Here is a 14,550-nt window from a genome sequence, read left to right on the forward strand (position 1 = left end):
CAACCTCTCTCCCTGCCCCCTGCCTTTAATCAATAGTAGGGAAGAAAAGGTTTCCTTTACAAAAAAAAGTTGCAAAACAACCAAGTGCTGCAACCCTCAATGACCATGTATTTTGAATAAAATAATTTCCTCTTAATCCGAAAGTCTTTATGGTAGGAATAAAAAGCAGCTAACATCAGCCTACTGGAATGTCCCCCATCAGTTTAACTAGTCATACATAGCTTATAACCATACTGGAGAGGGTATTTTTCACAAAGCTTGTTTTCTTCCTACAACACAGTAAGGAAACTAATCTCAGAGGTTCTTCGCTCTGCTCCAAAATGTACATATTGGAAAGCACAGCATTAAAATGTGAGCATCACAGCAGACCCTGATATGCCCTCACAGATCTTCACAGTGGCCAAAAGTTCTTTTTGCTGTTGGGCTGTGCACAGAATTAGCTGAAATACTCAGTTCCCTAACCAAATTTATTTTTTGGACCTGGAATTTGTGAATTGTTCAAGATCCCACTGCTTTTGTTTAGAAAAATGACCCTTCTCTTCCAATAACTGCTTCTCAAAACCACTTAAACAATTGGTAACATGTTAATAGTTATGAATGCATGTTAAATCCATTGCATCCTGACAGCTACGAACTCTGGGAAAAAAAAGCAAGGTCCTAGACTGGACCTATTTTTAGGTTATTACTGAATTATTACTGGGCTGCATCTAGAAAATTCTGATATACTAAATTATCCTCTAATAGAGATCCTCTATTTTAATTTAAAATAAAAGGAAAAACCCCCCAAGTAGCTGAGATGGAGCTACAACCATTCACCCATACCAGAATCCTTTCAGAAAGGATTCACCCAGCAGTGCTTTGCCACTTCACTTAGACAACACTAGAAACTTCTTGAAGTGATGATGAACTGTTTACTACTGCACAGTGTGCATCGATTTTCTTTCTGGCCTACTTGGTAAGTGGTTTAGGATGAAAATGAGCATGGGAAACATCAGATAAGCATTCCAGACTAACATCTGCAGAGATTATACCACAGAATTGAGCAAACTGTCCCATAGATATAGGCTAATTCTGCAGAGGCGGGACTGTGGATCCAGGGATGTTGCCAACGCTAGAGGATGGAATCCAGTGCGTGGGATGCTTAAGAATGGAGAGGAGATTTGGATGAATTAATTTAAGATGAAACAATAATGAATGCAAGAATGCAGGAAACCAAGCTCCCTTCATTTCTAGCCAAAGTCACAACCCCCCCCCCCCCCAAAACCTCCGATTATCTTTCCACCTAGTATATCCAAGTTATTTATTAAACTAGGCAGAGTTTTTTTAACAAATCCATTAACGCTGACACCCCCCCCCCCCCCCCCCATATTAATGCTGTTTAAAGCTGAAGGGCAAGTAAAGAGGAAGGATGTGCTTGTGGTTAAGATGCTGAGATGCAGGTTCATCTCTACGCTCTGCCACAGACTTCCTGCACAGCAGGACATCAGCCAGTCAGAACTGGTGGGTGGTGGGAGGGGGAAGCATGCTTCTCCACTGAAGACAGTCCTACCTTTAGTAAAAATAAACATAAATGACAAGCAATGTCCTTTTTTTGGTCAATGCTAGAGCTAGTAAGGCAGTTGTGCCATACTCCACTTTAACCTTGTTTCTAATCTATTTTTAATAGCAGTGAGCTAGCAAAGCTGACACAGCTGCATTTCTTGTCTGCCATCACAAGACTGAAAGGGGTAGTCCCAACAACATTCAGGGCCGTGAATCAGCTCTCCCCAAAAGCCACTCTTCACTGCCTCATGTGCAGGTTCCCCCAGTCCTCAGTACTCCCTCTGAGAACTTTTATGTGAGGTCATTTTTCTTCACCCAAATGCCCATAGCTGCGAAGACTTGGCAAGGGCAGAACTGCATAAATTAAAAGCCAGAACCAAGGAGGTATGGTAAGAAAAAGGAAAAAGCAGTGGGCCCCATATGAGAAAATGAAGCTAAAAAGCTACGTGCCAGTGGCTGCCCTCACCACATCATTCGTGTGATGCTTTCCAGCCTGTTCTCTTCCCTTTTACTAGGTATTATTAGACAAAGAGTGTTTTTTTTTGATGTGCTAGGTGATACCATTCTATTTATTTAAAGCTGTAGAATATTAGAAGCCCCAGGAGACTGCTGCAGTCTCAAACATTACTAACAGCCAGCACTAGTAGTGATTCTAGTAGTACTTTAACAGAAAGTCATGTCTTCAAATTGATCTGTGAATTTAGGAATTAAAAACTATGAAATATGCAGCTAGGAGGGGCTCTTGTAGTTACTTAAAATTAATAATATATGTGTTCATGTTGAAAAATCCTAAGATGCACATTTTCTTCTTATGCACTGAAATAAATAAATACAAATAAAACCACATTGTAGCAGTTTAAAACACTGTCTGAACGAAAAAAAATTGAGACTTTGCTTTAATGAAATAATTGATGCGGTTAATTTTTAATGAAGTCTCAAATATTTCCAATGAAGCAAAATCCTTGTTGGAAAAAGATTCTCCTAGAATGTAATTCATTAGAAGGAACATATTAGTATCATTAAAGAACTAAATATTTTAAGAGCTGCGCAGGAGATGAACATCAAACTAATTCCACTAAATTAATAATACATTTTCTTTCTAAACCATCTCCCCATCGTTTTTAATTTCCTACTTACAGATGCAAGAAAGGCACAAGAGATTGTACAAATATAAAGTATTTATTTATTAAAAAAGCATGTTATTATTGCACACTTCAGGTTTGTGTTCCAAAGTTTGCCACGGTCACAGAGAATTTTAACGGCAGGAAGATTGCACTACCTTTGAAAAGGGTGAAAAGCAATAAAGATTGCTTAGACTAAGATGACAGAATGTGTAAAGTCTGATTGAAAACTAAAATCATGATTAAACAGCTCACTCACATTGTTTCTCTTGGGAAAAAAAAAGATCTCAAAAACTAAGAACCAGGTGAAGTTTTATTTCTATATGAACAAGGAAATAGTTCTTCCAGATTTCTTAGCGCACTTCAATTCAGCAGCCTATCCTAATGTGCTGACTGAATATTGAGATTTTTTTTTTTTTTTCCAAAGGGTTTTTTTGTGCATCATAACTAAAAATAATGATCATGGCCAACACTAATGTTGACATTCTGTAAGAAGCTTGCTAAACCAGCTATAGGGCAGTTACGTATTAGAGTAAGTCTTAGACTAAAAAAGGAAAAGACTAATTGTCTTCACAACCTGGCAGCAATTTCTCACCTAACAAAAGCAAAGATCAGGTTGTAGGAGAAATCTTGCACAGCAGTCTTATTGTTTGTTCGGAACTAGGTACAGGTCACATTATTCACACACCTAATCATGGCAAAATTTGGCTTACAGTTTATAACTTTTGAGAACAGTATAAAACATCTGCCAAGAGTGAAGTTCCACACCTCAGGCTTCTTTTCACAGCAAATGGCTCCCATAATTATAAGGAAAAAAAAAGGTGTAAGTTAGATCAACTTTAGTCTGATTGGGCTCACGGGCATATACGGGAGGCAGGATTTTCTAAAAAAGGCATACAAAGCTAAATACAGTTTGCAGTATTTTGGCACAGGTGATTTTGAACTGAATCCACAAGATCCACAAGATGGAAGAGTACTGGAGCTTTCTTTGGAAGGCTGAAGACTGCTGCTTCTTCCCCCCAGCCGTTAGGAAATCTGGGCCCAAATCTTTGTTGTACAGTTTGTCTTGTCCTAGACAGGAGTTTCTAATCAAGTGAGGGCCTGCTGCTCCACTTGGCATCACAAGACTGTAAATGGCAATGGAAATAGAGCCGTAACCCCAAAATGGGGTTTCAGGGAACACCGGAATGGTTTTCGCCAGTGGAACAGCCATTTTTGTAGGACAAAAAAAAGTTGTGCAGGACCTTGTAGACAGATTAGGAATTCAAGCATGTACCAAAATAGTAACTATACATCTTTTCAATGCTTAGGGAAGTGCACCTCGAGTTATCCCTAGGGTTAATGCCTTCCTGCTGCAAAATGAGCATGCAACATATAAAATTCAAGACAATGTTCCCCATCTCTTTAAAAAAAAATTCTTTTAACATATGGAAAACCGACTTTCAAACAAAAAAAAGCCAATCCCCCCCAAATAAAACCAAACACTCGAACAACCCAAATAAAACCAAACCGCTCAAACAACCCTCCACAGCCACCCCCCTCCAAAGGCAAACTAGTGATTTTTTTTGAAAAATAATAATCGGATTGGTGTCAAGTGAGGGCTGAAATAAGAATTTTAACTCTGAATGTCTGTTCCTATCTTTCTGATGTACTGTACTGCAGTGTTTTGAAAGTTACAATCTCTGTACATGCAACCTCGAGATTAATTTCACAAAGAAACCTAAGACATGTTTCACATGCCTGCTGGGTGAGGTCAGCACATGAAGAGGACTGAAATTACTAAAAGTAAAGAAAATGCTGCTCCGAAATTAGCAACTTGAAAACAGCAGGAAAAAAATAGCTCAGATTTTGGGATGATCCGCTACCTCGAATGAAATTTTAACTATTGACATCAAAAGAAAAAAAACTAGTTAAAGACTGAATAATCTTGTTACTATGCTCCTATTCTAAAAGCTTTCTTTCTTTAGCCACAACTATTCTCTCAGAAATCAGTTAATTACTATATGTTGCATTATGTGAAGGAGAAAGTAAAGGTAAGAAGTGATTTATTACATGTAGCAGCATCTTCAGTTCTAATTCTCAGAGTAAGTTATTCTAAGTGTAACATAGTGTCAACGATGACAATCTCTCCAAAAATGAACTTCAATAGAGACTTCTTTGTTCGAATGTATTTGCTGTAATTTTTCTGTATTTAAACTTATTTATGAAATGACAAATACCACAGAGGGGGCAACACAACCAGTTTTAGATTAATTTAAAAACATGTAATAAAATCTGAAATTGCTCAAGGATGAAAAATGGTGGGCTTTAGTTCAGTTAGGTTTCAGTCTTCTTCAAATTTCCTTCCAAACTGCTCACTCACAAGCAACATGCTTAAGTTCTTTGTAAGTACAAGTAGACTCAGCTGTAACTGCTAATTCGATGTTGTCCTGCAAAGTACAGCATAATTGTGAGCAGGCAGACCACCAGGGGAGTTCTGCATTATCCTGCTTTCACTTAAGAGGGCAAAATTGTCCAAGGAATGAATAGAAAATGCCCACTATTAAAATAATAAAAATAAAGAAACTAAAGAGAACTAAAGAAAGAAAGAAAAAAAAGAGCAGCTGTCAGAATTTGACAACTGTTGAAACACACTGTTCTTTTAAAATTCAAGACATCTGTAAGTGCATGTTATGATACTTGTTGCCAAGAAAGTGATGCCTTTATTACTAAAAATATCACTTATAATGTGAATGAGAGGAGTTGTGTATTAAGGTGAAATCTAAGGGATGGAGATTGCATCCGCACTGATTATCACAAAAGACTGAAATGAGAGTTTCAGACTTCCTTATCAATGTTAGGATATTAAACAGCTGAAGACAGTCAAACAGGAAATAAACTGAAAAGAGGACAAAAAAGTAACATTCTCAAAGTCATTCCAGCCAGCTTTTCTTCCTAAAAACCTGATCTTTAAAAAACCTCTTTGTATGCTAACACCTATTTTACACACAAAACTAAAGTAGAAAAATATTTTTCTTGGTTTCTTATTTTATAATCCATTAAATCTTTCTGCATAATTGCTTCTTCTTTATTAACTGAATAAATGATGAAAGAGTAGTTTGACAGGGAAAAGAATCAATAATGTCATAATTTTAGTCAAGCTTGCCATTTCAAAGTAATGTATCTAAAACCTGCAGTCTGCACTGGAATGTGACTGAAAGACTTGCTCTTCTGTTTTCTGACTTCTTCAGCTTTAAAAGAAGCTTACATATTATGCTTGATATTCTGAAAACCATTTGATTACTTGAACATTGGCATTTGAAATTAAATATGAATTACTTAAAAGCCTATTAAAAATTACCGCATTACCAGACATTTTAGCCATACATTTTAGCACCAAAAGCTTCCTGTCTTTCATTACCTTCCTGTTTTTCAGATGTGAATAGCAGTGGGTACATTTACTTGAGTAATTAAATAATGCCATTAATTGAAATCCTATTATTATTAATGGCATTTCAGGGTGATATTAATGAATTGATGATTTAACTTGCCTCTGGCTAAAAAGTAGCTAGTAAGTTACTACACCAGCTAGTATTTGAGGTTGTCTGGTTTTGTTTAAGCACTCAGAGCAATTTCTTCTGACATAGGAGATGCCAAAGTATCGTTAGACCATTTCCCATAATGCCATCTTCCCCTCCCCCTCCCCCCAAAATCCTTTACTTTTGACTTTTCAGGCTAAATTTTTTCAGGCATTTTAACATCTTTAAGATTTCTGTGGGAATCTCAAGCCAGACAACAAACAAGAAGTCTGAAATAGCGACACCTACATAAGGAAAAATGGAAGTGAAAACAACATGAGATAGGACTCTCACTTGCGGGTTACAAATAATGGATCATTTACATACTTCTGTCAACACAGTCCTCAAGGTCCTGAAATTAGTGCCACATGTGCAGAGACATATCCCATGAGAGTTTCAAAACAAACTTTCCTTGTTGATTCATATAAATATATAAAGCCCTTTTAAGCAAGCTTAAACTCTGTGTCTTAAGAACACTTGAGTACTTCAAATGCAGTTCTAGTGCCTACTGCAGTTTTAGATCACAGTGACAATGAATGTTTCAAACACCTACAACACAGACACGGGGTAGCGTGTTCTTTTGACCCTTTCAAATCAAACAGCAGACTACAAAACTTAGACAAAACCCATGTAATAAGCAAAATATTATTTTCCCCTTGCTTAAATCCCTAGCAGTCTGTCTTAAAGTGTTTGTAAAATGTGGTTCCCTCTATCAGCTTAGAAGCCTACCCAATTAATTCCCTTTCTTAGAAATGTTTGTGCTGAGTGCTAGCTTGTGGCTCCTCTGCTGCACTGCATTAGCATTTGAGGGGAACAATGAGTAACAGAAGGCTGTTCTAACAGCCTCAGATTGTCTGCTTACAACAGCAGTAAGTTTAGTGCAGTTCTGCCTCCAAGAAATCGAATTCCTTTGAAAAGAAATTAATGTGTGAGATTTAAAATAGCAGAAGAAGAATTTGGGGGACTAGGGCTGTTTTTATATTTCTTTCACAGAAGTACTCAAAATAAAAGGGAGGGACTAGATGTGTTGAATTTGATAGGAATTTTTGTTATTTGCCTTACTGAAGTTATGGTTTCACATTAAATTTACAGAATTGTTGTACACAGTTATATAAAACTACACAACTTAGCTATAAAAAAGTTCAACAGTAATTCTGCCAGGAACTTACATGGGAACAAAATCAAGGCACTGATTCTTTGAGGTTCTCACTCAATGTGTCTATAGTATGTGTGTACTATTATTAAACTATTTGTAATAATATAAATATAAATATATTATCATAAGATATAGTCCTAAAAAGGGCCAAACCCACTGCACTAAATATCTGTACGGTATCAGCTCCTCTATAGCTGAATATATGAAGTATTTTTATGTTACTATCCCAAGCATTAGTTTTGCAATCTGCATTAGTCCCATCCAAGTAATCTGTCCTCTTAATTAGTACTGAATTATTTTAGTAATAACCAACAGAGGTTTTCAATGACATCAGGTATCATTTAGGAGACACTGAAGGAGTTAATCCCTCTGTTTTAAAAACGTTAAAGAGTTGTGTCACTGACCAAGAACAAAACTAGACCACAAGAAAAGAATAGAGAGCATTCAAGACGTGATCTCGAGGGCCCGCTACAGCAAAAGAGAGCTAATGCTGACTATTATAACTGCAGTTGGCATTTGGGACATGGTAGTTGCCTAATGCTGGAAGAAGGTCATACCTCAGGACAAAGTGGAAAAACCTGGCAGTTCTTCATGCAGCAATAACTGTAGGGCTGACAGCTGCTGCACGTCCCTTACTCCTTAGTGCAGTTGTGTGGTATGTAGAAGACTAAGAGAGGCAGGCATGGTCCGTCTAATGCTTAGGAGAAAAACAAATTATCTGGATGACATTTGGGGACAACACAAAATGAAGTCTTTTAAGTGAATTGCTGAATGCTCACGCTAATTCAGAAGGCATGTGCTTGGAAAAATTAAGAAAATAAGGGTCATAGGTTCCTAGACTTCACCCCAAATTTGGAAATCTAAAGAAGTCTTAGAGAATGGAGACTATGTTCCACCTTCAATTATCTTCAGAATCTCTAGAAAAACCTCTCCTAAAATGCCATCAGGCTATTTCAATGAAACCTCAATGAAATGTTGATTTTGAGAGCACTAAATTTTCCAAATGAACTGAAGTTATAGATGGAGAAAAATAAAATGATTAATTTCCTTTTAGAGCAAAGTTTCAGCTCATAATTTGACGGAGACTGCCTCTCATAGCTACATGTACATCTAAGCCTTTCAGTGACTTGCTCATTTGTATGAGCTTTATGTACCCAAAGGTTCTCAAATTTCAAGGTTTGGTTCATGCTTGCATTCACTTTAGAAGTGGTGCCAAGTCACATAATTCCAATAACTGACATGGAGTATCCATGTATCTTAATGTTGAAGAGCAAGAGAAAGAAGATGAAGAAGCAGGAGGGAAGAGAAGAAGGTCCTGATGTTTTCCTACCACAGGGCAGGCCCTGAAGAAACTAAGAGAAGAGAAAAAATGAAAAGGAGGAGGTACAGGATTGGCTCACTTACCTCTGAAATCTCAACACCATTGCAAACCAATATTCAAAGGTCTGCAGAAACCAGAGGAAAAATAAAGGAGGGAATAAGGCAGAAATCAAGAGGGGAGAATATGACAGAAAACAAAGAAAACGGGCAGAACAGCACTGGTTATGTTTGTCCTGAGACTAGCTAGCAGGTTAGATAACTGAAAAAGAAACAGAAATGCACCATACCTTTTCTTTGTCACTGGCTTCTCGAGCCACAGTAGAGCCCTGAAACAGAAAAAATGGATCTAAAAATGTGCATATGTCAGAAACTAATTTGAAAATGTTACGATAACAGCTGAAAAAGTGGATGAACTGCATCCTTCTGAACTTGAGAGCTGTTTTAAAGAAAGGTGATACAGTACGTAGAATGCTCAGGGCCGCTGAACTGCTGCAATCATTTGAAGAAGATGTATCATGAGAGAAGAAAGATGGATTAAATCCTCAAGTGATCTACATCTATTGTCCTCCTGACTGCTGCAGCTTCTTACTCATGTCTCATTCTCATTTTGAGACTATCACCCTGGAAGTTCAGTTTGCTGGGTGGACTTCTCATATTTCCATGCCAATTTAGCTGTATGGTCATGGAATAGCCTATTCTATATAACTATTTGGACATATGTAATACACATTTGAAAAGGATGTCACACAGTATAAACACACACAAATACTTAAAAGATCACAAACAAGAACAAAGCACCTCACAGCAACATGAAGTTAAGAGATGAGACCAACTGCAAATTCACAAGATTTACAGTGCTTCCCAAAGATATTTTGGATATGTAACTTTTTTTTTAAAAAAAAGCTAAAATTAGTAGTTTTCTGAGTAAGCTGGAGGTGACAAAAAAAAAAAAAAGGCTGTATATATTTCCTTGCAAATTTCTTGGAGCAGGACCACACCTTTAAGTACCCAGCATTCATCACATAATAACACTGGAAGAAATAATAACAAGAAACATGATAATTGGACATTGAAAGATGGGTAAATTAACTCCATTGCTTGTTGGAAGGTGTAAAGAAATGCTGGAGTGGAGTCATAATAAAGAATGTGAGGATTCCCAACCACATAATTTTATATGATGTTTTACTCTGTTTGGGGAGAGAAACTTAGAAAGGATGGAGAAAAAAGATAATTGGGTTCGTCTCATTTACTATGTATGGTCCCACAAGCAGGGCTTTTGTTGCATTACACTGTTAACTGAAAGCCTAGTAAAAGTCTGACGTTTTAGTTTACTGATAGTACACCTTTTATACTGTATTCTGTGCTGCTCCAACAGATCACTTGAATGACTACTGGGTACAAAAAAAGATCAGCTGAAAGCCAAACTGGAGGAAAAAAAGTGGATCTACAATAGCAAAAAATTAGGGAGATTGACAAATTTGACATTGAAGTAATTTTAATAAAATGCCTCAGTAGCCAGAAAAATACCTTTGAAATCCTATGCTGATTTGTGATCTCTTCTTCTTAGTATCTACAAAAGTGAAGACTTGTGCTACAAATGAGCTCTAAGCTGGTGTCAAAAATATTCACATACGAAAGGACTCTGAACCTACAATTGCAGATGCTGTGGTAATGGAAATCAAGAAAAAGTGTCTTTTATAATATATGCAGTGTCACTATAAATCTGCTCAGTGAAGGCTCTTTGAAGAATGATAAGGTATTGATGTTAAATGTAAATTGAAAGAGAAGTTTATCTTTAAAGCAATTCTGTCCAGCTGGACAAATTGAATAGAGTACAAAAGCATTCAGAGAGGTAAATAAGAGTTGTTGACAACAATGCTAAGAATATATTGTATATCACTTACATTACTTTCTGTTATGCTTTTGTCCCTTTTTTTACTGCATGATGATGCTCTACAACACATACAGTTCACTCAAATTAAAAAAGTATCTTTCTCAGGTGAGCTCTGCTGCCAATAATGCTAAATATTAACCAGTCAATTGTTGACAATCTCGAAATCAGTTCTTAAAAATCATGTTCAGCCAACTACCTGACCAGTTGCTTGGTAGTTGCAAGGCAGATACTTGAGAGTAGGAAAGGATACTGCAGCATGTAGCATTACAAATATTTTAATCTAGAATGCTAAATAACCATCTTAAAACAAGTTTGCAAATGCACTTAGTAGTTCAATGCATAGAAATTATATGTATTAGAAAGAATTAGTTTTCTAAGGGGAAACTTTATGGATGAAATAAAAATATAATCCCTCAGGTAGAAAGACCAAGACTTGTATTTTGGGCATGCGTTGTAAGCACTGTGTACTAACTACTGGCAAAATTACAATAAGCAGATAAATCTTCTGAAGCAAAACTAAAACACAAAAAAGCAAGAGAAATTTTGTGGGTTATTTTTTTTTTAAGAACCTCTTTTTTACTTGAATTATTTTTAAAATATAGGACAAAATATGAAGCTTTTGTACTAGTGATGTACTTTATTAGTAGCATTTTGTTGGTTTAAATGATGATGATAATTTGGTTGTTTTATAAAAGCCCTCTGCAGAATCAGCTCTGGCTTTCCATAATGTGGATAAAAACCTATGGGAAGTAGAATTATTATTCCACTTGCATGAAGGGTTTTACCTTTAACCTTTAGCTACATTTAACAAACATACCTGGTTAAAATGGTCCATTTAAACATGCACAATACAAATATACTCGTATAATTTCTATAAAACTATCCTTCAATTTTTCTAGTAGATGCAGAAGTAAACCAGTTAATCGGGGCTCCTACATAAAACAGTTTTAATTCACTAAAATTCCAAGCAATATTCAAGCATCCGCATAATCTAACAATTATAGTAAAGATTTTCAACTAGTTTGTCAGTTAATGCATCAGCAGTTATTTCTCACCTTTAAGTCGTATTTTCTATAAACAGATAAACGATGGCTGAACACGTTTCTTGTAACAACCATATATACTTCAACTCCATCAACAGTAAGCCGGTACATGCCCAAAAACTGGGGAAGAAGTGTGTTCCCATGACACTCCACAATAAACTGCAGGAGCAAATGAAAAAAAACAAACAAAACAGAAATGATGGATACAGATTATTTTTTATATATATATATATATATGCATTCAAATATAAACCACCCAGAAACAAAATATACATTGAATATACACTTGTGTGGAAACAAACCTTAAAAAAAACATGCCAAAACAACCCCCTTAATCAGGAAGTTATCCTCCTTTCAGTCCATGGTTTAAAAATTAAAATCTTGAAGTGCTTAATTTATATCCCTTCATGTCTGTAGACAATCTCATAGAAAGAGCAGGCTCCATTTGATAGACCTTTCCACTTTTCTGGTCCAAAAAGCACACTTAATGCAGATAACATTTAGTACTGATATAAAAAACCCAAAGACATTTCTGAACATCATACCGCTGCATTTGGTACTATGTTGTCCCAGATTATATTTAATTTGTATGTTTCCCCATTCTCAATGTTTATTATGATGAACATTTATGGTGCTGTCACCAGCAAGGTTTATTATTTCTTATCACCAACTTTCTGCTAGCTCCTATGGGATGGTTACATTTCAGGGTCAATGGAGTTGAGCATGAAGCGCAAGATCCCTGCATTTGATTATTTACGTATCATTATGTTTCCTTAAAGTCACCATATTCCATTACAAATGGGCTATTAACCTTGACAAGATTTGCCACCTGTACTCAAAACCTGTCTTTTTGGTTTTTTTTTTTTTTTTTTTATCACTCGCCTTACAACTAATAGTTTGAATTCCTATTGGAAAGACCACAGGAGGAAGCAGAAAAAGTACAGACTACAGTGATGATGAAAACTATTGCACGATGAATATTTATTCCCAGAATAAAAATGCCCATACTGTATTAATCCTAAAACCAGCTCTACCATATCCACTCATATTTCATGGAACCAAGGAGAAGTTAAGCCACAACGATGCAAACCAGAAAAGGACTCACCAGCTTTCTTCTTTCTGTTATTACCAAGTCTCAAACAGAGGAACTTGGAGAAAGTTTAAAAATTCAAGCCTCAAACAGGAAACATGACAACTAACCAAAGTCAGCTTCAAATATCTGCTGCATACTGAAGCTGCTGTGTCTTTTGTGCCAGAGTGACCTGGTTATTAAAAACACATTATTCTAAAACACAGGAAACTTTCAAACAAGTTAACTGAGTAAGCCACATGAATTGTTTAAAGAAGTGGTTACTATTTGGTAAGAAATAATATAACAAAGCTCTTAGAACCCTGGAGATTTTGCAATTTTGGGATCCTCTGCTAACTTTAAGGAATTTCACTAACTTTATACTGGAATCTACACATATCACACCCAGACTTTCATTTTTCAAATGTCAAAATAAAACCAGAAAGATTTAAGAGTCCTGAAAACAATCCTTTCCAACAAGAAACAAAGGGAATGAACAAAGATGGAAACCGTTAACTGTGAATTGAACATCATTTTGACCAGCAACTCTGTAACACGAGCTCTGTTGAATGTTGGTGGCACAGTCTGGTCTGTAATGCTCCTTTCTGTCTGCCCTGTGGCTGTACTGGAGGTTACAAGCCCCAAAGCAGAGAACACACAGTCACAATGCAGTTGTGCCACTTCACAGCAAAGCATTTTTAAGCTCAAACTGCCTATGAATGGGCAAAACATCTTAAGCTGCTGCAGAGGCTCAATGAATGCAAATCAGAACCTCAGGAAGGAGATACATGATTGTACACCTCAAAATACAGTAAAAGGCCACCAAACCTGAGAAATGCACAAAGACCGACCATTTTGTACCTGAGAAGGTTCTGTATTCAACAGATGCACAAGTTTTAAGTTGGTGTTCTTGAACTGGAGGATTTTCAATCATTGGGCTGTTACCAACATCACAAGGCAGTTATGTATTACAGGATACATAGCTCATTTTTACCATTGGTAGTTTCTCTTACAGATCCAATTGTAAAGTGAAATTAGAACTATTAATGATGGGGTTACATAAATGTTGTTTAAAATACTAATTCCTATTATAAAGCTGTATTGATTATTCTGTTGCAAACACCAAGTATGTGGCATATATCCTAAACAAATACTTTTCTAATGCTTCACAGAAGGTAGGAATGGTTGTTTCTTATAAAAACATTTACTGAGTGATTCCTTCTCCAAGATGATTAGGTTCTGCAAGGATGATAAAAACTGATCTATTTTCTAAGAAGGGTTTAATGCTACAGAATTTCAGGTCACTCAACTCCAGTTCCTAATCTTATGGCTCTTAACTACAGAATTTGAGTTTAAAAAAACCCTACCCAACTATTATTCCAATTTTCCATACAGGGAGCTGAGACACAGAAACTTTATCCAAAATCATACAGAGTTTATGCCACATGAAGGAATGGCAGCTAGGCATCTCAAGTACTGGACTAATAACCCCTTCCTCTCAGCTGTTAGGGTCACAGTCTTGACAACTAAACCATCTCTTCAACCTAGCTATTGCTAACTCTGATTTTAACCTTTCTGGTCCTAAGTGTCCCCCTTCTGGAAAACGGCAATGCCACTAATACAGAGCATGTGCAACATACCCCCTGTAATAACACAAAATAAATCCTTTGGTTAGCAGTATATGACCCCCTCCCTTTGTTCTGTGTTATGTAATAAGGTAAAAAAGCCAACTAATGAATATTGCCGAAGTCCTGTTTGTAAGTCAGGGTTAGCCATTTGCTAACACTGCTGTTTCACATTAGCATTTTGTAAACAAAACCTTCTGAAAAGGCAGTGTTACTAGCGTGC

General features: G+C 36.5%; 1 protein-coding gene across 2 annotated transcripts in view; it reads right to left on the bottom strand.

The window, feature by feature from the left end:
• The window catches only part of PIP4K2A (phosphatidylinositol-5-phosphate 4-kinase type 2 alpha), a 113,752-nt gene that overhangs the window by 9,565 nt on the left and 89,637 nt on the right, over positions 1-14,550 (bottom strand). Inside the window, exons 5-6 of one of the 2 annotated variants that reach the window (XM_057432441.1) lie at positions 11,646-11,792; positions 8,984-9,022 (exon numbers count right to left, since the gene is read on the bottom strand). In XM_057432441.1, the coding sequence (XP_057288424.1) occupies positions 8,984-9,022; positions 11,646-11,792 (186 nt within the window). The remainder of the gene's footprint in view (positions 1-8,983; positions 9,023-11,645; positions 11,793-14,550) is intronic. The other variant, XM_057432443.1, reaches the window with a different exon arrangement.

Source organism: Pezoporus wallicus, unplaced genomic scaffold (assembly GCF_028554395.1).
Source record: "Pezoporus wallicus isolate ANWC-B61680 ecotype Strahan unplaced genomic scaffold, APGP_CSIRO_Pwel_v1 scaffold_2584, whole genome shotgun sequence".
In the NCBI taxonomy this organism is placed as follows: domain Eukaryota; kingdom Metazoa; phylum Chordata; class Aves; order Psittaciformes; family Psittacidae; genus Pezoporus; species Pezoporus wallicus.